We start from the raw sequence: 25,320 nt of genomic DNA, 5'->3' as shown, positions 1-25,320 counted from the left end.
GCAATTATTTCGATCCAGATCTGATTCTGGATTTGGTGCGACTTTGAAAAATGTTCCCATTATAACAGATAGGAAGTGGACTGATCCAATAAATCAGTAAGTTTCAATGATTTCAAATTGGAATTTGAATTTTTTACAGATCTGATTGGAATATGAGCAAAACATGGGCTATTTCTGTAATAGAATAAATACACAGAACTGTGTGATAATAAATGGCATCTGGATACATTTCCCAAAGTTTTTAATTTGGCCGATAAGCTACAGGAGCATTGGTCCTATTTTTAGCTTTTGCAGCTCCCTTGTAAGTTATCCGTTGTAGTGTTTGCTTTACCCATAACTGTATTGGTAAATCCCTGAAAAATGTCTTTGTTTTGTGTTAGCAGTTGATCAAACATTTCCTTTTCCTTCTGAAGCAGTCCACTTACCTGTGCAGTGACACAGACTCATCCTCAGGTCAGCTTCTGCTCTGTTCTTCGGGGGTATTTTAGCTAACACTAGCTGTGGTTGTAGCCCGGCTGGCGGTGATGTTGTCCCGGCTAGCAATGGTTCAATCCTGGCTAACGGCGATGTATTCCCGGCTTGCGGTGTTTATAACCCGGCTGGCGGTGGTGTTATCCCGGCTTGCTGTGATTACCGCCCGGCTAGGTGCGGTGCTATCACGGCTAGCTGTGGTTGTAGCTCGGCTACCTGTGGTGTTATCCCAGCTAGCGGAGGGTGTAGTCCGGTGTGACATAATTGTTTTTACCCTGTAAGAATTGTGCGCATGCTCCCATCCGACTGCGGTCAAGCCAGCGGACGTTCGTTTTTCCGTGGTCAAAACAGCGGACACTAAAGTTAGCACACCAGCGCATCCTAAACATTCAGGAAATGCATTCAAACGGTCCCGAACCGGCGAACAGGCAGTCTGACTTCCGGTTTTCAAAATAAGATGTTAGAAGCAGTAAATGAAGAATAAGTGCTATAATGTTATACTAAAATATTCATGTTGAAACATTTGGGATGCACTAGTCTACCTGTTTCAGCCGCATATATGCCCATTGAAAATGAAGGCATTTTAGTCCAATGCAAATGTATTAAAGAACCATATATGTGCACTACTGAGCATTAACGTGTTTCATGGAGCGGAAGATATGATGACTAGTTTAACATCAGTATTGGAATGGTGCAAAAAAGTCAGGTGTGATGGATCATGTACAAACCAATAGGGTGTTGGAATAGTATATGTTTATACTTCTCATCTGACTACAATCAAATTCCTTCTATCTGTATGGTGCCATTTATCTGTTTTTGTTTTTTTTTTTTTAAATTTGAACAATGACAAGCTGGAATGAAAACAAGCCCAAATGAAATAGGAGTAAAGAGGCTATTTTTAAAATATAAGGAGTAGAAGTAAAAAGTTGGCTGAAAAATAATTACTCCAGTAAAGTATAGATAACCAAAATTTATATCAATGTAAGTTAATGAAGTATTTGTACTTTGTTACTTGACACCTCTGCTAAAAGCAGAGCTAAGCGAACAGAGCTATAATGTAAACTATCAGCTGATGGAGCACATGAAGACTATAAGACCCTGGGTTTTATTGATGGACTGACATAAGCTTTTGTTTGAAGAAGAAACCTCGATAATACTATAATACAGATGTGTGTAAACAATAAGCTTTATACTTAATTCAGTGAGTGATACAGTTGGTGGACACTTAGTTACGTGTATTTATGGTATTTGACTAAACTGTTTCAATCTTATAATTTAATCATACTTTTAGATGTAAAGCACTTTGGTCTTCTTCATGTTGTTGTAAAGTGCTGTATAAATAAACTTTGATTGATTGATTGTGTTGATTCATTGATGTTTTCTTTCCTCTTATTTATGACTTACCCCTGCTGTTAGAGTTTGGAACAGATATACTACATATGACCCCTTTAATACAACACCTGTCAGATGAAATGCAGTCAGTGCAGCCTCATGTACATACTCTATTTTATTAAGAAAAAAGAACACTGTTATCAACTAGAGCCATTTTGTGTGTGTGAATGTGTAAAATTGCAAAGAAACATGAAATAGTGCAACCAGCAAACCACAACAACCTCAGTATCATTTGGAATCACTTCATGTGTGGAATTACAAGGACTGAATTATAGGTGTGCTCCAGTTGGTTCAACAGTTTATTAGATCATAAATTGTGAACCAGAAGCATAATTAGAGTCCTTCCAGATGTTGGTTTCTCCACAGTTGCTGGTCCTCCTCTTACACTGGTAGCATCGTCTGTACTCTGTCAGCTTATCCACCAGGAGCTGACCAGCAGACCTGAGCCAAAGCACCCAAGAAAACACACACCACAGGTTACAGTTCCTGAGTGATGGGAGCCCTGTTTGTTGTGGACCACATGTTTTTCATCTAGATCACAGGTGTCGAACATGCGGCCCGGGGGCCAAATCCGGCCCGCCAAAGGGTCCAATCTGGCCCGTAGGATGAATTAGTGAAATGCAAAAATTACACTGAAGATATTAACAATCAATGGTGTAAAAATCATTTTAATTCAGGTTCCACACACGGAACAATTAGACCTCATTTGGGTCAGACCAGTAAAATAGTATCATAATAACCCATAAATAATGACAAATACAGATTTTTTATCCTTGTTTTAGTGTAAAAAAGTAAAATTACATGAAAATGTGTACATTAACAAAGTATCCTTTTACAAAAAAAAGGTGAATAACCTGAACACATATGAACATCCTGAAATGTCTTAAGACAAGTAAATGCAATTTCACCAATATTCTGCCTGTTACTAAATGTTTTGTGTATTTGTAATTGTAATGTAAGTTGTAATACATATGTGTAAACGATAAACTGATCAAATGAGGCAGAATATTGTTAAAAATGCATTTGTTTTCCTTAAGACATTTCAAGTTGTTCATGTTTTTCAGACTTTTATGGAAACATTGTAGATGCAAATATTATAATGTAATTTTACTTTTTTCACTGCTATTATTTTACTGGTCCGGCCCACCGTAGATCATATTGGGGTGAATGTGGCCCCTGAACTAAAATGAGTTTGACACCCCTGATCTAGATTTTATTACATCCAAACCACGGAATCAGTGCATAAGAAATTTAGGCCTTTAATCAAAGAACCCTCATCATTTTGTTAAAGAGAGAGAGAGACAGACAGGTGACTTATGACTTACTTACTTACTTACTTTATCCCAAACTGGGAAATTACGGAAGACTAAAGTGCTAAAGCAAGGCATCAATCTTTCACAACAGGATGATTCACCATGAATGATTTCCTGTTGCAGTGCCCTCTGGGTTTATCATCCGATTACCTCCAAGGAGGTCAAGTTTGTGTTGGCGTTGGTTTGTCTGTTTGTTTGTCTGTCTGTCTGTTGGCAAGATGACTCAAAAAGTTCTGGACGGATTTGGATGAAAATTTCAGGAAATGTTGATACTGGCACAAGAAACAAATGATTAAATTTTGGTGGTGATCGGGGGGGCACTCATCTGCCTTGGTGGAGGTCTGCGCTCTACGTGTGCTTTTCTAGAAAAGAGAGCGCAGAACTCCGACAAGGCAGATAAGTGCCCCCCCGATCACCACCAAAATTTAATCATTTGTTTCTTGTGCCAGTATCAACAATTCCTGAAATTTTCATCCAAATCCATCCATAACTTTTTGAGTTATCTTGCACACAGACAGACAGACAAACAAATAAACAAACAGACAGACAAATATTGGGGGGGGGGCACTTATCTGCCTTAGCGGAGGTCTGCGCTCTCTGAGTACTTCTAGTTTATCTAATGGTTCCTTCACCCCAAAGTCAACCAAGTATCAACTGGACCCATTCTTCTCAAGCCTCATGTTTTCAACAACCTGACATTAAAATGTAATTCCTCAGACACACTGATTTCTGATGATTTTTGACATCTGTTGCTTTATCTGGTGTAAAATGAGTTAAAATTATGACACACAATAACATTAGATTATTTGTATTGTATTCAGACCTTATTCATCTACTTCCATACAGCTACAGGACGTTCACAACATTTTTTCTTCTACAACCTTGAAACAGAACATGTCAGGAACGTAACAAAGTTCAATTGCTCTCCTCATTTGAGCCTTTTATAGACGTATTGTTTCCAAACTCATCTAAGGCTCTGTCTATACAATGGACAATGATAGTGAAAGAAGATAGATAGAAGCAGGCGGATTTACATGAAGACAGACATGATACTGAACAGAGCAGAGGAACATCCAGTAATGTTGTGATCAAGGAATATGATCAGATTAAAAGAACACACTGACAGGTTGTTTTATTTTTTTGTACATTCCTGAACATGATCAAGTTCTTTTCTGTCACATGTTATTTATCTAATTTAGTCATTTCTAACTGTCATTGGACAATAATACATTTGCTCAAAATCAAGCAAGTATTGTATGTTTTATGATATTTAGTGGATGTAGGCAGTGATGTAGGCAGATCCACTAGGAGGATGGGACACTGGTACACTTTTATTTACAAGGCCATACTTGGGCTACTGCCTCCCTTCATCTGTAGTTTAATAACAAGAAGAAGTATTGAATCTTATTGTCTGAGATCAAATAAGCATTTGTTCCTCTTTGTGCCATTTACCCGTACAGAGCTGGGTAAAAGGGCATTTGTATACTCTGCTCCTTGCTCATGGAAAATGTTGCTAAGAGACTGGAAACTGACTGAACTGATCTCTCTGAATGCTTTTAAATCCAAACTCAGAGTGTTAGAGAATATCTCAATGACTTGCACATATTTTACATAGGTTGACTGGTCCTGTAAATTACTGTATGTTGTAACTGTATAATGTAACTGTATTTTGTAACTATGTGTTGTGCTGCCTCTTGGCCAGGACTCCCTTGGAAAAGAGGTTCTTAATCTCAATGGGATTTTCTTCCTGGTTAAATAAAGGTTAAATAAAAATAAATAAATAAAAAGATCCCAGATCATCTACACACCTTAAGAAGCGCCTCTCCTCATGGTCTCGTTGGTGTTTGAGCTTCATACTGCGACTCCAATCATCCTCCAGGGACTTACTGATGTTCTGCTTCCTCTCAAATCGATGAATGTGGTCCAGAATCAGCCTAATAAACATTTACACACAGAGAGACACGTGCTTTTACGCTTGCATCAACTATGGGCGAAGGACCCCTGTTGGCCCATGAAGGCACTGTGAGTCCCCCAGGAGACGTCATTTACACAGTGTGTTTTAACCAGCCCCACAAAGGAGGAGGCAAGAAGTATTGTTTTTAGTTTGGTTTGTTTGTTTGTTTGTTTCTTTCTTTCTTTGTTAATACTTAAGTAGCAAAACCATCGGTTCAGTTGATACCAAATTGGGTTTATAGATTGCCACTGACTCAGAATAGATGCCATCCCAGATAGCAGTTACCTTTGGGCCAGATCTGCATTAAAGCCTTTACATCTGTTTATAGCTTACATCCATTTTCTGACTTTGGACCGAGTCTGCATCTGATCCGTCTTTCAGCTCTCTAGCAGTTCCAGAGTTGTGCTGGCTGACAGACTCGGCCCAGAACAGTCTCCCATCACACAACCAAGACTGATTTTCAAAGTTGTGATGCTGATCTGGACCAGAATCGTAATATGAATCTGGGCCAACATGATTCTTGTGTATATTCCAGATGTGATTGAATGGAGCTGGGCCAGAGCTGGACTGTTTCTGTAGAAGATCCGTTTTGGAGCAGTACCTGTTTTGGCCCGATGTGCGTTTGGACACTGGGACGGATCTGCCAAACGGTTTCAGGCCGAGTCGGGGTGCGATTCTGTTCCAGATCCGTCCCAGTATCTCTTTGCTATCTGGGCAGTCACAGTAAAGCTTTAAACCCCATGTTAGTTCAATATCTAAAGTGTTCAGATGCAAATCTGTGACCACTGCGCCTCATTTTACTTTTACACATAATTTTTAAAGACTCTGCTGACTATTCAAATGAAATATTCTATTAAGATGAAAAGCACAAAGGCTATAGAAAAGTATTATATTTTCCTTTGTCGGACTGGGGTGGGGGTGGTCAGTGATTGGACCGGGGGTGGGGGGTGGGGGGGACCAGTCAGCTGTCACCCCCGCCATCAGCAGCAGCAGCATCATCATCAGCTTATTGGATCTGATGTCACATTTTGGTAAAGGTAGGTCAAAGTTAAATTTTCTTAATAAAATAAAATAAAAATATTTCCATTCACTTATAATGGGAGAAATATATGTGAGGGGCGGGGTTTGTTCTGCCTGGCACCACTTGTTAAGTTTGATCCTCCCATAATATTTACAATTAAATGGATTAGCCCTAATCCTAACCCGACTCTGGTTTTGACCAGCTGTCAGTGTAAAGTGTCATGAGATAATTTTATGATTTGGCTCTTTATAATTACAATTTGATTTAATTAAATTTGATTTAAAATATTAGCATTAAAAAAAGCACAGAATAGAATAGAATATCTTTATTGTCATTGTAACAAGTACAACAAAACTAAAAATGCCATCCAATCTGTGCATTATACAAAACCTACTATAAAAACACACATACAAATAAAAGCAGCTAAAATAAATAGGAGAAAAAACAAGCAGAAACCCATCACTCACACACAAGCATACATTCTGTTGTTGCACTGTTTCCTTGGAAACTTATTGCACATCAGATGTGTTTTCTGTATTGAGTGTGAGGACTGCTGTAAACTAAAAAAAAAACAAAAACACATGATTAAAATATACCTGACCTGTTTTTGATTCTAAATATATCTTGGTGCTGTAATTTGTGTTTGCTGTTTTAAAAAAAAAAAAGTATTTAACATCACTTCAAAAACAACTGTGAGTCTAAAGAATATTTGTCAAACAACAACAATGATCAGATCATATTTACTCCTCATCTTTTTTCTCCATTTAACACTTACAGTTGAAGTTAGAGCGACACAGTTAATCATATCAAAATGTCAGTCTGACTTCAATTTAACGCCCAGAACTGGAATGTTTTGGATTCAGATGCTGCGCATAAAATGTAAAAAATGACAAATGAAAGTTTCTATTTTTTTGTGTAAAAATGTAATAATCATATATGTGTGTTGGGGGAAAAAATGACAAAATGAAAAGTACTCTGTACAGGTCTCCTTGATAACAAAGCATCATAATGATCTCATCTTATACCTCATCCCTGAAAATTAAAACCGGTAAAATGCACAAGTGGATGTTGAGTATCAAATTTTACCAGTCAAACTCAACTCCATGTATGTAGATAGATAACACTGGTCTACAATTTTTTAGAAATGATTTGCTTCAGAGATTAAATGTGCTAAATGTTATGTATTTTAATAAGATTAATTGGAAAATAAATGACAAAAAAGTGCTGGTTTGCTGATGTTTTCAAGGTATATGATAAAGTGTTATTACACATATATGTTGGTTTATGTACATTTATAGAATAGTTTTATAAATCTTCCACTAAATAGAACCTGTAAAGTGAATGTATTCTAATGTGCAGACAGTGTTTTGAAGAAGATCTCGTAGTTCTGAGACAAATATTCCTTTTGAGTCAAACCCATTCTCTCGTTAATTCTTGAATTTCACATTTTGACCCAAGGCTGTATCTTAGAAAGTTCAGCCAACCAGCATTTTTGACTTGATTTTTCTTTATCAGTGACTCTCATGTGGTAAAATTTCATTACTTTTATTCTGGAGGCATTTTCCTCGTAGACCAGTGTTATTGATGTACATTGCTCAAACTGCTTTACTTACTCCATTCGGTTGCGTTTGATCATTTCCCTCTCCTTCTCCAGCTGTTCTTGCCGGTCATCCAGTTCATCTTTCTTCCTCTGAGAGGCCACACTGAAGTTCACCTGGAAAAGCTGACAATATATGGGGAAAAAATGACACATCATCCAAGTTCAGGATAAAGACCATTAATTTACTACTAAAGACATACACTACAGTGACAGGACTCTGTTCAGTGGTTTGTATAAACATGGCGTGACATCTATTAATAAAAATGCAGGCAGTTGAAATTAGAATCAGAGATGACCTTCTGCGCTCGGTCTCGGCTCTCGTTGTTTCTGGTCGTTGTTCCGCAGTTACTGAACAGGGGAATGTCAGGCTGGCAAACAGGAAGTTCCTTGCATTTTTTATCCCCCACCTAAAGTGCAAAAGTTTATAATGAAAAACTTGTAAATCAAGCCTTAGCATGTTTTTGTGGGCGGTGGGCCTTTGACTGGCAGGATGGGCGGTAACCTCATTGTTCTGCTTCCTTTAAAATAAGATAAGAAAGACTTGATTGATCCCACTATGGGGAAATTTTTCAGCAGCAAATACAAAAATAAAGTACCGGAAAGACAGAAAACAGAAAACATACGCTTGTGAAACTTAGAATATAAAGAGAAAAAGCAAGTGTTTATATACATTTAGATTTAAATTTAGATATTAAATACATATTTACATTATATTTGCACATGTAAACGGTGTGATATGTGGGCGGGGGGGTTACTGAGAACTGTTATGGCTGTGGGGAGGAAGGATGTACGGAATTGCTCCTTCTTACACTGGGGTGGGAGGGGTTGGTCATGATGGATGCTAGTTTGGCCAGCATCCTTCTGTCCACCACCTCCTCCATGGAGTCCAGCAGGCAGCCCAAGACAGAACCGGCTCTCCTAACCAGATTATTCAGTTTCTTTCTGTCTCTGTCTGTACTCCCCACTCCCCAGCACACGATGGCAAAGACTACTGCAGATGTCACCACAGTGTCAAAAGATGCTTAAAGGTGAGGGAGGCTTTCGTGACCAATTTTTCATCAAATCTGTAAAACCTCAGTCATAGCCTAAGTATCACGAATCTGTAAGTCTTCCTATAACTGCTGGTTATTAAACGTGTCCACGCTTCGTACTGATGTCCACAGCAAATTTATTCTTCACAGAAGATAGGTGGTACACCGTGAAAACACAGTGAAAACTAAATACAAACAGAAAATTAAACAATGTTTCACTTAAATGTCATTCATACACAACACTGTAAACATAAATTAAAAGTCACTGTTACCGTGTTCGCCTGGATAACCAACAGAAAAATGGGACGGAGTAGAGTTTTCTCTGTTCAGACCCGCCAGATCCGTCCTTTCCTCCCGCGTTGTCCTTCGCTTACGTGTTGAGGCCACATGACTGTACATGACCTTTGACCAGGACGAACTTACTTATTACAAATACTTACTTGACTTACAAAACAACTTAAATTACAACAAATCAGATATTTCAATAATGAAGTGCAAAATAAAATTAACCCAAAAAATCTAAAATATAATAATCAGGTTAATAAACTGCTGTGTTGCCATAGCAACTTGACAACCTGAAACTCTATCTGTTACACTTTCTGTGATTACTCACCTGAATCTCTTGTATTACAGTGAACAATTTTGAAGTGCCATCCACCATAAACAAAACGTGTTTACAAACAGACCCGGGAGGTAACTCGAGCATCTTTGGAATTTTATCGCGACGTGCATTGTGGGAAAGGGAGGTTCGCACAGCCACCTGCAGCAGCAGCAGCAGCAGCGTGACCATATGATATTATATGAATGAAACAAACATGTGGACACGTCTGAAACGCAGAAACGGCTGGAGGAATATGCATAGAGGGAAGGGAGCTCCTGCCGTTTCCGCGTCATGTCTTTAGCAGCTGCCGCCGTCAGGTGGCTGCACGAGGCTCCATTTCCCACATTGCGACAAAATTCCGAAGATGCCTGAGTTACCTCCCGGGTCTGGATGTAAACACACGGTTTGCTTATCTTGGATGGCACTAAGAAATTGTTCACCGTAATGCAAGAGATTCAGGTGTGTAATCACAGAAAGACTTAGAGATTTGTGATACTTAGGCTATGACTGAGGTTTTACAGATCTGATGAAAAATTGGTCACGAAAGTCTCCTGCACCTTTAATGATTCGTCAACATGAACAACAAAATGTCACGTAAAAACATCTGCACGGAGGGGCACATGACTGTGGCTGTACACAGTCTCACATCAAAGAGAGACTTACAGAGGCTGTATTTCTTTTAGAGTTTTCACTGCATCTTTCAGGAGTGAAAACAGTAAACACTGAAAAGAAATCAGCATAAATCATGGCATCTTTTCGATGTGTTTTCTTGCCTGAGTGTCCAAAGCCCTCTTGTAATGCTCAGTCCGTTTGTATTTCTGCTGGAGCTGCTGGGCCTTTTGTAAAGCTATCCTAGAACACACAAAAACACACCAGATTACTCAAAGCTTTATTACCACAGATCACGGTTTAAGGTGTTTGAGCAGCAGCAGCATAAGTACGGACTTACTCCTGGGCCAGCTGGACCTGGTCTAGATGCTCATTTAGAAGTCGATTCTGCTGGTCCTGTGCCTCGTGCTGTCGTCGACTCTCTATCTGACTCTGAAGCTCGTTCATGTAGTGACACTGCTTAATCTTCCTGGCAGGAGTGAGGGGTCGAGATGGGAAGATGAATGATGTCTAAACACAAGCAGCCCAAAGGAGACGTTGAATCTAATGGGCTGCTGCTACTGGAAAAAAGAGTTGGACATCAGCTCATAGCTTCTACTCACAGGATACAGAGGACAGTGTGTCTGTTCTTTCTTCTGTGACATGTGCAAGTTGAAAACAGCCACCTGCTTGGCATGCTCACGCTGCTCGTTCAGCTTCGCCTGCCAGATAAGAGTACGTTAAAATGACTTCATCCTGATATTGAATGAAGGGCAATGAAAAAAAAAAGACTTTTTTCAGAGATCGTTAAGGATTTCCCAATCTACTTTATTGAACCGTAAAATAATATTGGCAAAACAACCTGCAAGGCACTTGAAATTGTTTAATTTTAACGTCCCATGTGTCCAGCAGTTCAGAACAGATTAGGGTTTCCACAGCTTTCTGGCCCCAACACCTGTGGATCCACCTCTAACTTGTCCTTGTTTTTATGTGATTTGGGTAAGAACAATTTGAGGTTTGACATTTATCTTTATTCTGCTTCTTATTTTGTCGATTTCATGTTTTTGCTTTAAACACAAGACAGAAATCCCCTGCAAAAAACCATCTTAATCATGAGTGTAGTTAAACATACATATGGGTAATAAAGATCAACATCTGGGCCTGTCAGTGTAGCCAAATCCACTTCAGTTCACCTCAGGTCCTCCAGCATGTTTCAGTCCCATAAACATGCTTCACTGAACCCCTATATTTCACTTTTACATACTGCAGATTCAAGTAAAGTGACATTTTAATAGCAGAAGTCAGGGTCACAAACAGCATGATAAGTGACTATTTTTGGTCATTTCTACATACATTACAAGACAGCGACAGCAACAGTTCCAGTGAGGACAGTGAGTCAACAATCTGAGGTCCAATGTGGTCTGCAGGGTCTGTAAGGTCCACCTCTGCATGAACAGTGAGTGGACCTACTTTGTTTGGTACCATGCAGTAATGGTACTAATGTAAGGAATGATGTTCAAAGGGATAATGTGGATGTGGACAGGGGTCTGAATCTGCACACATGTTGGTCGAATGTTCTAAAATACATGTTCTTTTCACCTTACATGTGTTTTTTGTGTATTATATAAATGTATATATAGATACATACATATATATATATATATATATATATATATATATATATATATATATATATATAGACATACACACATATATATACATATATATATACATATATATACACACACACATACATACATACATACATACATACATACATACATATATATATGTGTGTGTGTGTGTGTGTGTGTGTGTGTGTGTGTGTGTGTGTGTGTATATATATATATATATATATATATATATATATATATATATATATATATATATATATATATTTATTTATTTATTTATTTATTTATTTATTGGATTTTTTATATTTTTTTGCCACTTATGGGTAAGGAACCAAATACAGTAACTTCACTGACCTTGATTTCCTACATTATAAAAAAATTGAAAAATGTCAAAGAAGGAATACATTCTTATTATGTCCTCCAATAACACACTATTTCTATGTATTTCTATGAGTGCGCTATAAAGGGTTAACCCTTTCATGCATAAATTATGAGAACCTTAGTCAAGATTTTCTTATTGAGTGTTTTTATTCCGACTTAGGCATGAAAAAAAAATTTGCGATCCATTTTTGTTTCTCATGGAGTTACATAAATGTCCATGCATTTAATTTTTGAAGTAAAGAAACATGTTTTTAAAACCCAATATCAGAACTTGAGATGAAAACACTGAAATAAAAACATTTTAATGCTGCTAATCTGATGTTTTCTTACATTTTAACATATTCTAATGCTAGTTAGTACTCACGTAATGGAGACAATATGCAAAACAAACAAACAAACAAACAAAAAACATTTTGTCTTACAAATAACAATTGATTTACACTAAAACATATTACTCCAGATCAGGTTTATCAAACACAGCAAAGTTACAGTAATGGGATGAATGTCAGTGTATGGGATGATGTTTAAGTGTCCACTGTGTCGGCTGATATGGAACTAAAACAACAAAATCCATGAATATACAAGAGAACAGCTGGAGAATAGCTGTCCACTGGAGTGACCAGTATGCATGAAAGGGTTAAACAAAGCTAATCATCTGTAGGTAAGTAGTATTAGTAGTTTGATATTCACCTTACAGTCATCAGAAAGAGATACAGATCTTCTCCAGTGTTTTGCAACCATATATCCCACACTGATACCCAGACTTACAGTCCATCACCTCTGGCCAGATTCACATCATGTACATATTGTTATTTGAATTATTGTTATATCATTGACATGTACTTAATGCATCCAATGAATCATGTAAATTCTTTATTTAATGTGGATAAAGCCCCAAATGTGACTATTAAATTATCTGAGAATATTAGAATATGCTGACCACAACAGGACTCAGGAAAAGGAAATGAATCAGCTTTAGGTAGATAGGCAACTATTTTAAAACTGTTTGTAGTTATTTAGAACATTTGAATTTATTAAAGATTATAATGTAAATTGTGTCTCTTATCACATGTTTAAGAGCCCCCATTTATAAGCTGAGGACTGTTTCTGGGATGTCCTATTACAAAAGGTATCTTGTAAATGATTAGAATTTTGTAATATGATTGATTGATTGATTGATTGATTGATTATGTCTTGTGAGAGACATGCTGCCTTCACTTAGAGATGATTTCTACAGAGTTGATTAATGACCAGAAATGTTCTTTTACAGAATAATGTTACAACAAAGATTAACTATAAGCTTTTCTATATAAAATAACAACAGTTTATCATTTTAACTTGTTATACATGTGTTTTGGGTTTTTTTTCATTTTCATATTTTCATTTTTTCAATTGGTGCATGAAATCTTGATATGACCTTGACCTTATGACCGTCAAAATCAAATCAGTTCACGTCCAAGTGAACATCTGCACCAAATTAGAAGAAATCCCAATAATGCAGAGAGCGACTCATGACAACTCAGACACAACTAACAACCTGAAAACATATGGCCTCCAGCCCCGACTATTATCAACACAAACACTTAAAAATAGATGAACAAATACCTGCTCTCTCTCCATGTGCTGTCTGTCTTTCTCTTGCTCTTTTAGGAGTAACAGCTTTTCCTGAGTTTTCTCGTCCACCTGCCTCTCCTCCCTCACGTACACTGGAACGTTTCTCTTGGCTCGCTGCATGCACAGGTAACACAACTCCTACGACAGGGACAAGGACACAAAATACAACATCACTTCATCCAGTGTTTGTCCTGCAGATGTCTACATATGCACTATGCATCCAGGTGTTGATGGTTATGTTTCTGATGTTAAAACCTGTCTACGTCTACAGTCGTGGACAGATTTTTTGGCAGTGACTCAAGTTGCATCTTTGCAATCTTGGCTGCTTCACTTTTTGTGTTTCTGAGTTACACCAAAGAATGATTAAAAGCCTTTTATAAGTTTCAACGACTAACCTTATAATTAACCAATAAATCACATTTAAGTGAACAATCGGTTTGAGTGTTATGACCCTGGGTCATAATTTGTCTATTTATATGTATATGTATGTGTTTTCTGTTTAGTGTGTGTGTTCTCCCCCGTCCTGTAGGTGTGCTGTGCCCCTTTTGTGTCTGTTTGTTGCAAGTTTCTGATTGGTGGAGCATGATTGCCTGGCCCCTTTAAAGATGGCTCTGGAGCTTCCATCCTCGCTCTCTCTTGCCTCCTGCCAGCTTCCAACCCTGTGTTCGTGTATGTGACCATCAGTCTTCGTGTGATAATTCGATTGTACATTTATGGTTGTAAATAGTTTTGTTACATTGAACCGTTTTCAGGTAGGGGAGGTCGGCTCTTTTTTGTTTCACCTTTTCTCCTGTTTTTGGTTAGGAAGTTTAGGCAAGTTTGCTGTATTTTATTTCGTGCATTTATTTTGAGTAGGTAATTTAGTTTAAATTGTAAAAGAAGATATTTTGTTTGTTGTTTTAGCTGCTCCCTCCCCTAACCCTTCCTTAGTTGTTGAGCAGAATACTGAAAATAAATATTGTGAATTTTAGTTTTTTGACTGACGTGTGTGCTTGGGAGCTGGGAGGGAACAAATTGAGCGCATTATGTTCGCCCTGGTGAACCCCTAGGCTGGGGCGTAACATAATTTGGGGGCTTGTCTGGGATTTGAACCTGGGACTTCTTGCACCCCAAGCGAGAATCATACCCCTAGATCACTCCCACAACTGTTCATTTTGTTTTGTTCTGATTTTCTCCATAATCCACAAAGTATTTCTTGACAGAACAGTATTAATAATGTTGGCCTGACTTTGCTGAAGATCCTGATCTTTCCCAATCTATTTTCCTTAAAGCCTTTTTTTTTTTTCTATTTTATTTTGCAGTTTTCGGTTATGTTAAGATGTTAAGAAGATTGGATTCACCCATAAGTAGCTGGGATAGGCTCCAGCGACCCCTGTGACCCTAGTGAGGATAAAATGAATGAATGAATGAGTTATATTAGGACAGAAAAACACAAAAAACAAAGGCTCAGATGTGTGTGACACCTAATTAATTAATCAACCAGCCAGTCCTTACTTAAAGAAAGAAAGAGGGGCAGAGGCAGAGGACAGTCACTGGTATAAACATATAAAATAAACAATACAAAAAGAGTTCAAGCACTTGAAAAGTATCCACAGAACATGTCCTCAAAGACCTGAGCTTTTCCATCTGTATTAATGACCACATATCATTGACCCACATTAGAAAAGGAGGATTTGGAGACTTCCGTTCTTTTAATATCAGCCTCTTAGTGATTATCATTTCAAGTTCTAGTGGATGCTGTAGTATTGCAGGTATATTCCCGATAGTCTGAGAACAGCCAAAAATAGCAAGTCCTGGTTCAGGCTGAAGAGGCCTTTTATAGGCATCGCACCGGAGAACCAGTCAAATATTTTAGACCAGAAACCTATCAATGACTTAAACCCTTTTAAACATACATGATGCCTGTCATGCATTTTCCTGCTCCATATTAGGCCAGTACTCCTTCAGGTCCATATCCCATATGGTTTCTCACCTGTCCAGCGCGGGTGTGGCCAGAGCAGCTCATGTTCACAAGAGGGTCTTCCACTTTAGGAGCTGCCACTGACTGTGAAACAGGGGTGTTGGGCCTGCACCTATAACAGTAGACTGATGAGAATCACTTTTTTCTACACTTAAGGGTTAGTTTGATCCTTTTACACCAGAGTGGATTATTTAATAATGTAACATACAAATAAATCAATAATACAATATGTTATTCTCCACATATATTACTCTGGATTAAGGGCACAGATGGTTTGAGTTATAATACAAATGGTCAGAGTCAAAAAACTCCAACGTATGGGCCACAAGAAGAGTTATTGTTACCACAGCAACAGTAAACAAACAGTAAACATGAACTCAGTGTTGTTTGACTTGTTATACTGAATGCACAACAAGAACATACTAAAGCAGTGTTTTTCAACCTTGGGGTCAGGACCACACATGGGGTCACCTGGACTTCAAATGGGATTGCCTGATATTTCTAGTAATTGATTAAAAAAAAAAAAAAAATTAAATGGCTTAATAATAAAAAAATATATGGTGAGTAGAGAGAGACAAAAAAAACCCCACATAAGGCATGACAAACGCTGAAGCTGAAACTGAAGCACTGTGGTACTGTTTTTCTTTCAAATGTTCATTGTGGTCAGTTTCAGATGCTGCAGCTCTTTCATAATTCATAGTTTCAGTTCTTGTTTGTTCAGTATTCATTGTCCTCCTTGTAAATCACAGCTGGACTGACTGTACATATCCTGACCAAGGAAAATAAAATCCTCCCTTTGTGCAGTAATCTACACCTGGATTTACTGCCTCCGTCCATAATAATATACATACATTATATAGACTAAATGTCGTCTAAAATTAACATTTATTTGTAACACAGTATAGCAAACTTACATGATCAAAAATAACTTAATTTTAGCAAAAAAAAGTCTGTTTTAAATATCTGGGGTGGCCAGAAATTTGTGATGCTAAAATGGGGTCATGAGCCAAAAAAGGTTGGAAACCACTGCACTAAAGCGATTTTTTTAATATAAGCAAAATAAACATTACTGATTCGAGTTTATTGGGTATTCACAAAGTAATTATTGTGACAAAAGATGAATAAATGTAACAAAAAATGTCTGTATTCCTTCTCAGTATCTTGTAATCATGGGGTGAGTCAACTACATCCACTATTAGTTGCAAAAGGAGCGTGAGGTTTGGGACTTCATGAAGATAATGGCAGAATTAGTGGCCCTAATCATGAATATAGTCATCAGTGGTGATGCCTTATACCAGGGGTGTCAAACTCATTTTAGTTCAGGGGCCATATTCAGCTAAATTTGATCTGCAGTGGGCCGGACCTGAAAAATAATAACATAATAACCTATAAATAATGACAACTCCAAATTTTTGTCTTTGCTTTAGTGTAAAAAAAACACATTAAATTATGAAAATACTTACTTTTATAAACTATGCAAAAAAAAAAAAAAACTGAAAAAAATGAAATTTAAATTTAAAAATTTAAGAAAATTTAGTGCAATTTTAACAATATTATTCCTCAACTTATCATTTGTCCATGTGCATTATGGATCAGATCTACAAAGACACTAAACACTGAGGAACAGGCAGAAAAATTGTTAAAATTGTGCAGAATTTTCTTTAAACATTTCAGGTTGTTCATATTTGTTCAGGTTATTCACATTTTAGTGTTACAGGATAGTTTGTAAATGTAAATATTTTCATAATTTAATGTTATTTTTTTCACTAAAACAAAGAGAAAAAAAAGTTAATTCTAGATTTTTTTTGGCTTAATTCAAGAGTTTTTTTTTTTTACTTGAAGATTTTTTTTTGGCTTAATTCAAGAGTTTTTGCTAAATTTGAGATTTTTTTTTTTTTTTTTAGCTTAATTGAAGATTTTTTTTTAAATTAACTGAAGATTTTTTTTTTTTTTTTTTTTTTGCTTAATTCAAGATTTTTCTCTTAATTCAAGCTAAATTTTTTTTTGCTTAATTCAATTCAAGACTGTGGAATTTTTGCACTTGGCAAAAACATCCCAGGGGGCAAACTGGACCCTTTGGCGGGCCGCATTTGGCCCCCGGGATGCATGTTTGACACCCCTGCCTTATACTTTAACCCTTTCATGCATAAACTGTGAGAACCTTAGTACAGATTTTTCTTCAGTGTTTTATTCCTCCTTAGGCATGAAAAAAAACAATGTGATCGTTTTTTTTTCCTATGGAGTTACAAAAATATCCATGCATTCAATTTTTGAAGTAAACAAACATATGTTTAAAACCCAATATCAGAAAGTGAGATGAAAACAATGAAATAAAAACATTTTTAATGCTGCTAATCTGATGTCTTCTCACATTTTAACATATTCTAATGTTAGTAATTACTCACTTCATGGAGATAATATGCAAAAAAAAAAAAAACCTTCTTGTCTAACAAATAACAATTGATTTACACTTAAACATGCTAGTGCAGATCTGGTTTATCAAGAACAGCAAAGTTACAGTAATGGTCTGAATGTCAGTGTATGGGATGGTGTGTAAGTGTCCACTGTGTTGGCTGATCTGGAACTAAAACATCAAAACCCATGAACATACAAGAGAACAGCTGGAGAAGAACTGTCCACTGGAGTGGCCTATGCATGAAAGGGTTAATGTGGCTGGGTGAATTTGTAATTTGATTACTTTTTCACCACGATACAGATCAGAGCTGTGTGCCTGCAAGCTGAAGTGGTGATGACAGAGGAGGAATCTGTCCAACCGGTAGTTGTGCATCATTGATGGAGCTGGACTCATCCTCGGGCTGAAAACAATACAGGACCACCTCGGACTTCTCAGCTCTCACAGAATCATTTACCTGCAACAACAGATCTGTGCACTGCAAACTGAACCCCTCCATAGTGTGCCTGTTGAGTGTATTGCTTGTGTGTACTTGTCTGTAGGCTTCACTGGAGGTTCTGGGTTCCATTCTTCGGACGGGTTGACAGCATTCGTCTTCACAGGCTGCAGTGTCTGATGGGATTTCAGTTCTTGGTGCTGCCTGGATACTTCTGTAGAGAGACGCACAACACTCAGCCTCTTTTTCTAGAGTGCAGATTTCCCCTTTTTGTTTCTCTTTTAACCCATGAAGACCCAAACATCCAGCACCGACCAAATGCATTGACTGATCTAAACTGTTTAATGCCTGTTGACCCACTAATCCTATCAATACATGTAAATAATTGGTGTAAAATGCAGTTCTTCATCTTTTCATGGTCATCAGATATGACTCATTTGGATGTTCAGAGGCTCCATAGTTACCGTGGAAACAGCGTCATCTTCTACAACATTGATTCACCAGTAAAACCCATGGACTTGGATCAATGACAGTGGATGGACACACTGGGTTTATGTTCAGTTAATGATATATTTTACTGAAAAAGTCACTGTTCTTTGTTTTTGATATAATAACCCTCAACTTTAATCTGATCTTTTATGAACATCTTCATGATCAGTGAATTAAATACAGGAAAATATCGGATTTATACTGATAAAATGCAAAATACGAATGATACTTTTATAATAGATGGTGATAAATCTCTTAAGAAAGGTTAAATATAGAGAAAATGTTATTTGGGAACTGACACTAAAGTAGCACTGGATGTTTATGGGTTAAAGGGTAAATATTGCTGAAAAATTATCGGTAAAATATTTGTTACACCGGATGATTGAAGTGCAAGTATACTTCACTAAATGTAACAAAAATAATATTGAATTGTCTTTTTTTTAAAAATGACACAAGCTATTGGATTAAGGAAGGGAAGTGTCTTCATGACCACATGGAAACCCACAGCTACAGAAAATCCAGTTCAGTCCAAAACGTAAACACCTTTTTCACAAAATATTAAGAGATGACAGGAGAGATTGACCATGATTTGTGTTAGTGGCCGGTTGATAGGTTTATTATTTTGGATTTTTCTTCCTTTTTTTTTTTTTTTTTTTTTTAATTTATTTTTGGTTTCTGTTGGATTTTCTTCCCATTTTGTTTTATTGTTGCCACATCCCCTTTTTGGGATATAATGAGGCTGATTGCCACATGCATTTGGGTTGCCACAGAGCAGAGCAGGACTGTGCTGAACAGAGAAGTGAGGTGAGCAGGAAAAACATTTGAGTTTAATTTGTTTGACACATTATTTTGAACAAATATCAAGCTTGACAGTCATGTGGAATTGTTTTTTTTGTTTGTTTTTGTTAAAGTGCAGTTTGGTTGGCATACCTGTTATACACTGGATGAGTGAGGAGTTTGCACCCTTGGTAGGCAGAGCAAGGTATGTACTAATTAATTGTAGTGGCATGTTTTGTTCTTTTGTTTGAAATGTGTGTATTAAATTACAATTTTAATTATGAGTAATATGTCTTGTTTGTAATGTCTGTACTTTTAAAGAAAATGTAACCTAAGTAAACTCTGTAAAATAACTGATGTACAAATGTTTGTGTTTTAGTTTCACGGTGCATGATGATGAAATAAAGATTTGCACCAGTCGAACTCTACGCCGTTTCATTGATGCTAAGGGCTGCTACAATTTGGATCCAATTCAGTGTCCTATTTACATAAATGCTACCTTTTTCACCTCCTGTATTCCTCTGGTCAGGGGCTGGTGACAAACACTTTCCATCTCTGTCTTTGTGCTCGGGCTGAGGTGAGTAGACAGCTGGAAGGGTGATGGGGTTGACCGTCTGTGGCCTCTGAAGCCTGGACAGTCCACCAGACACTAAAGAGGCACTGCTCCCTGGTCTCTAGAGGGCCAAACGAGCATTTTTATAAATATATGGTACATTAATGACACTGTGCTAACATAATCACATATATAAACCTACTCACATTCTTAAAAGTTAACAGCAGCCTCCCAGTTCCATCCATGGCATTAATAAATCCTCTGCTGAACTTCATCCGCACCTTTGGATAACAGATTAGATTATAATTTAACCCTTTCATGCATGAATTATGAGATCCTTAGTTGATATATATATATATATATATATATATATATATATATATATATATATATATATTTTTTTTTTTTTTTTTTTTTTTTTTTTTTTTTTTTACTGTTTTTATTCCTCTTTAGGCATGAAAAAACGGTGATTTTTTTTTTTTTTTTTTTTTTTAAATGAACTTATTTTTCATGGAGTTACAAAAATGTCCACTCTGCTGAACACCATGCCTTTAATTTTTGAAGCAAAGAAACATGTATTTAAAACCCATCATCTGAAAGTGATATACTGTGTGAAAACTATGAAATAATAACATTTTTCATGCAGCTGATGTTTTCTCACATTTTAACATACTCTAATACTAGTTATTACTCACTTCATGGAGATGATATGCAAAAAAAAAAAAACCCAACTTTTTGATTAAGACAACTTTTATTATTAGTCTTATAACAGTTAACAATTGATTTACACTAAAGCATATTACTGCAGATCAGGTTTATCAAGAACAACAATTACAGTAATGGTGTGAATTGCAGTGTATGGGATGATGCATTAAGTGTCCACTGTGTTGGATGATATGAAACTAAAACAACAAAACCCATGAATTTAACAAGAGAGGAATAGCTGTCCACTGTAGTGACCAGTGTGCATGAAAGGGTTAATGTGAAACAATCTTTTGTAAGATTTTGAAAGCCTTCTAACATTTTGTTTTATCTGTTGGTTCAATGTTTTAACTATGAAAGACAAGAACAGTCTGCACGCCATCGTAAAAATATGCTCCCAGATCATCGGAGTCAGACTAAGAGACTTGTCTTCCCTCTGGGAGCTTCAGGTTGTGAGGAAAGTGCACAGCAAAAATTGGAGAGTTGAAATTTCAGGGTTAAACATTTGAGTCAATTTTCACTGTTAAAGTGTAGTTTTAACTCACTCTGAGTTACATGTCACTTGGAGTTGGGGTTAATGAAAAGAGTTAGTCAAGCCTGTGGGAATTAACTCAGGAGAAGTGTTGTTTTGCGTCTCTCCATAGTTAATTAGCCTGGCCCCTGCATTTCAAATCAGGTGAACCTGTGCAATTTCTATCAGACTGTCACTGTCAGAGAGAAAAAAGAAGAAAAATAAATGTTCTAAAAAAAAAAATGCGTCAGCTTTCTTTGAATCATCCTGTTCACATTGAATTTTAAGTCATTTTTAATGGATTCACTTTTTTGTGATTAAAATTAACACTACTTTCAGAGTGAAAATTAAGTAAAATGAGTGTTATTTTTGTTACTTTCATGGAGTTAATTTAACTCTGTTTGAGCTAAAGGAGAAACTCTGACAGTGCAAATAATAAATCCATATGGGTTAATTTAACCCAGGTCAGTGCAATTATGAAGGGCAGCTGTGGCTCAGTTGGTAGAGTGGGTTGTCCAATGACCAAAGGGTCTGCGGTTCAAATCCTGGCTCTGACTATCCATGTGTCAAAGTGTCCTTGGGCAAGACTCTGATGTCCCTGTATGAGCGTGTGTGAATGTGAGGAACTGTGAAGCGCTTTGGGCACCATGAAGATGTAGAAAATGTGCTGTATAAGTTCAGTCCATTTACCATTTATGAACTCTTGTGAGTGTTGGTAGTTAAATCAGTCAGTGTTAAGTTAACTCAAGTTTCTGAGTTAAAAAGGGAACTCTGGCATAGTGTTAAATAATTAACTTCAATGAAAATGTTAATTTAACTCTGTAAAGTGTGGACCTGTATAAACTCTGAAAAAGAGTTAAAATCAACTCTGTGGGAGTTGAGTCAACTCTCCACTTTTTGCTGTGTAGATATCATCATAAGGAGTCCTCACCATGTGTTGTGTAAGAAGTTTGTTCTGATACCTGCACACCGGCTTTACCATGCACCTCAGAGGAGAACCAACAGATATTCAAAATCTTTTATTCCTTCAGCTATCACACTTTTAAACTCTGACAGCAGCCATTTTAGTCATTTAATGAGATTTTTTTTTTTTTTTTAATGTTAGCAGAACCAGTAGGGTCTTTTAGTGTTTTAGTCTGCATTGGTATTTATTGATTACACTGGGTTACAAAAAAATGTTTTTTGGAAGTTGTCTAGGTTTTTCAACTGAATTAGGACCATTTTGCACCGCTAAATCCAAAAATGACATCTGTTTTTCTCAATCAGGTCAGGTTTTTGTGCTAATTTGATTTAGAAAAATTTGATCTTCTCACAAAATATAATAATTAATACCAAAATAAGATTGGTAAGCACACTTTATGAAACTTGTGACTTGATTCCTGTTAGGTACAATGGTGTATTCACCGCAGATGTAGCAGAATACATCAGGCTTATTTTTGCAAGATCTTCTAGTCAAAGCCATTTCATTCACCTGTAATATTAAAAAACCATTAATCATAAATTGGCAAAAGTGAAATCTTCAGAACTTGTTTATTGCAAGAAATATGAAATAATTTTGTATCATATGATGTGAAAATGCCCATAAATGTAAGCAAAAATGTTAAAAAGCCAATATGTAGCATAGTTCAGAAAGTTGACCTGATTGAGCAAAATGAATGTGATTTTTGGATTCAGCACCAAAATGATCCTACATCAGCTCAAAAAACTTAAACAATAAATTTGTTGTTGACCAGTGTTATTTATTGTTGATTATGTAAATGCATTTATTTGTTGTTGCTTCCAAAGATCTTGTATTTGTACACTGATGTATTTATGTTTGTCAAATTGCACTTTGGATGTGGGCTGATGTCTGTGGTAAGCTGCAAAAGAATTGGCCATATGGGATAAATAAAGTTTTCTGAATTTGAATGTAATGAAATATAAGTAGTCAGTCTACCTTGTTGTTCTTAAAAGACAGGACTCCAATTCCAGGGAAGGAGAGGAATACATGTTGTTCAGACACCAAAGCCTTGACAAGGAGCTGAAGAGTTTCTCTGATACAGCCCTCCACTACCTCTCGACTGAAAGGAGTCTCTGTGGACACAGCTGTGTAGTTCAGCTGTACCACAGGGAGGTGGGTTACTGTCCGAACACACACAGTACAGAATGTGTTTAAGCAGCTCAGATACTGTTTGATCTGGTAGAAAACTGTCACCTACTAGAATATACCCCCTCACCTGCAGCCAGAGGCCTGGCCTGTTTTAAACCCAGAGACTGGACCAGCTTCCCAGCCACAAGGAAGATGGGTCTTTGGACCATTGTGGACTTGTTCCCCATGTCCAACGTCTGCTGAGAAAAGGTAAAGGTCCCTAGTCCTGCCAGGTGGACCCCCTAAAATGATAAGATAGATGAGTAATGAGAGCTGCTGATGCCAACAGACTCAACAAGCTGATCCACAAGGACAGTGGTGTCAGAGAGGTCAGTGGAGTCCAAGATCAGGACAAGACTGGACAAGACTGGACAAGATCAGGACAAGACTGGACAAGATCAGGACAAGACTGGACAAGATGAGAACAATAGTGGACAGTTCCTCTGTCCCACTCCATGATGTGCTGGTCAGTCATGTTCATTCAGACTGACTCCACCTAAATGCACCACTGAATGACACAGGAAATCATCTATGCATGTACAGTTCTTTTACTAATCATACTGATAATATTTGTCTTGTACATATTGTACAAAATGCATTTATAATTGTGTTTTAATACACATATTTAGGTGTATTTTTTGCAATATCGACCATTTCTTTCCTGCTACTGTTTCTTATACTTGTACAGAGCAGTTTTAACCAATTAGATAGACAGATAGATAGATAGATAGATAGATAGATAGATAGATAGATAGATAGATAGATAGATAGATAGATAGATAGATAGATAGATAGATAGATAGATAGATAGATAGAACAGTGGTTCCCGACCCCATTTTAACATCACAAGTTTCTGGTGACACCAGGCATTCAAAAATGACTTTTTTTTTTTTTTTTTTTGCTAAAATAATTTGTTTTCATGTAATAGTTTGCTATATTATGTTGCAAAAAAACGGTAAGATGGCATTTAGTCTATATAATGTACATTATTATGGACGGAAGAAGAAAAGCCAGGTGTAGATTACTGCACAAAGTGAGAATTTTATTTTCCTTGGTCAGGATCTGTCCAGTCAGTCCAGCTTGGATTTATAAGGCTGACAATTAATACTGAACAAACAAGAACTGAAACTATCAATTATGAAAGAGCTGCAGCATCTGAAACTGACCACAATGAACATTTGGCAGATGAACAGAACCACAGTGCTGCAGTTTCACACTCAGTTTGTCATGTGTTTTATGTATTGGGATTGTCTCTCTCAACTCACCATATAGTTTTAATTAGTAAGTTGTTTGTTTGTTTTTTAATCAGTTACTAGAAGTGTCATGCTACCCCATTTGAAGGCGACCCACCATGGGGTCGGGACCCCATGGTGAGAGAGAGAGAGAGAGAGAGAGAGAGAGAGAGAGAGAGAGAGAGATAGATAGATAGATAGATACTAACCTTCTGCGCCATCATCTGGTGTTCAGTGTAGGCAGATACCTCAGCCCAGATACTTTCCATATCTGTAAAAACAGAACATGTGAACTCTGACCTGCAGGAGTCCCTCTGTGCTCAGTGTCACTTCCATTGTTCAAAGTTTTGATCCCACCGTTTGTCGACAGCTGTGACAGTGTTGGCAGTGTCCGTCTGTCCGCCTCCGTCACCAGCCGCAGAATATCAGTCATGTTGTTACTTATTTTCAAGGACAGTCCGTGTAAACCCCGGAGAGTCCGTGTCCGACTGCGGCTGACACAGACCAGGTCGAGCCGGA

The 25,320-nt window shown here is 37.2% G+C and overlaps 1 protein-coding gene across 3 annotated transcripts; it reads right to left on the bottom strand.

Annotated features, from left to right (window-relative positions):
* Positions 1-1,863: 1,863 nt before the first annotated feature.
* Positions 1,864-25,320, bottom strand: LOC115417164 (coiled-coil domain-containing protein 81). 3 transcript variants are annotated; one of them, XM_030131175.1, is made up of 16 exons: positions 25,159-25,320; positions 25,011-25,072; positions 23,658-23,811; positions 23,378-23,562; positions 20,435-20,509; positions 20,175-20,349; positions 18,506-18,623; positions 15,573-15,672; positions 13,592-13,738; positions 10,595-10,693; positions 10,333-10,502; positions 10,157-10,235; positions 8,048-8,158; positions 7,765-7,874; positions 4,985-5,110; positions 1,864-2,304 (listed from the first exon to the last, which is right to left on the bottom strand). In XM_030131175.1, the coding sequence occupies exons 1-16, from the start codon at positions 25,232-25,234 to the stop codon at positions 2,166-2,168; spliced, it is 1,926 nt and encodes a 641-aa protein (XP_029987035.1). In that variant the 5' UTR covers positions 25,235-25,320; the 3' UTR covers positions 1,864-2,165. The 3 variants fall into 3 exon arrangements, 2 of the variants coding, with proteins under 2 accessions (XP_029987035.1, XP_029987036.1); XR_003935093.1 differs by lacking the exon at positions 1,864-2,304 and having other exon boundaries at positions 5,087-5,110; positions 7,952-8,158; XM_030131176.1 differs by lacking the exons at positions 1,864-2,304; positions 4,985-5,110 and having other exon boundaries at positions 7,773-7,874; positions 7,957-8,158.

The sequence above is a fragment of the Sphaeramia orbicularis genome, chromosome 3 (genome assembly GCF_902148855.1).
Source record: "Sphaeramia orbicularis chromosome 3, fSphaOr1.1, whole genome shotgun sequence".
Lineage (NCBI taxonomy): Eukaryota > Metazoa > Chordata > Actinopteri > Kurtiformes > Apogonidae > Sphaeramia > Sphaeramia orbicularis.
This window is presented reverse-complemented; position numbering and strand designations above follow the sequence as displayed.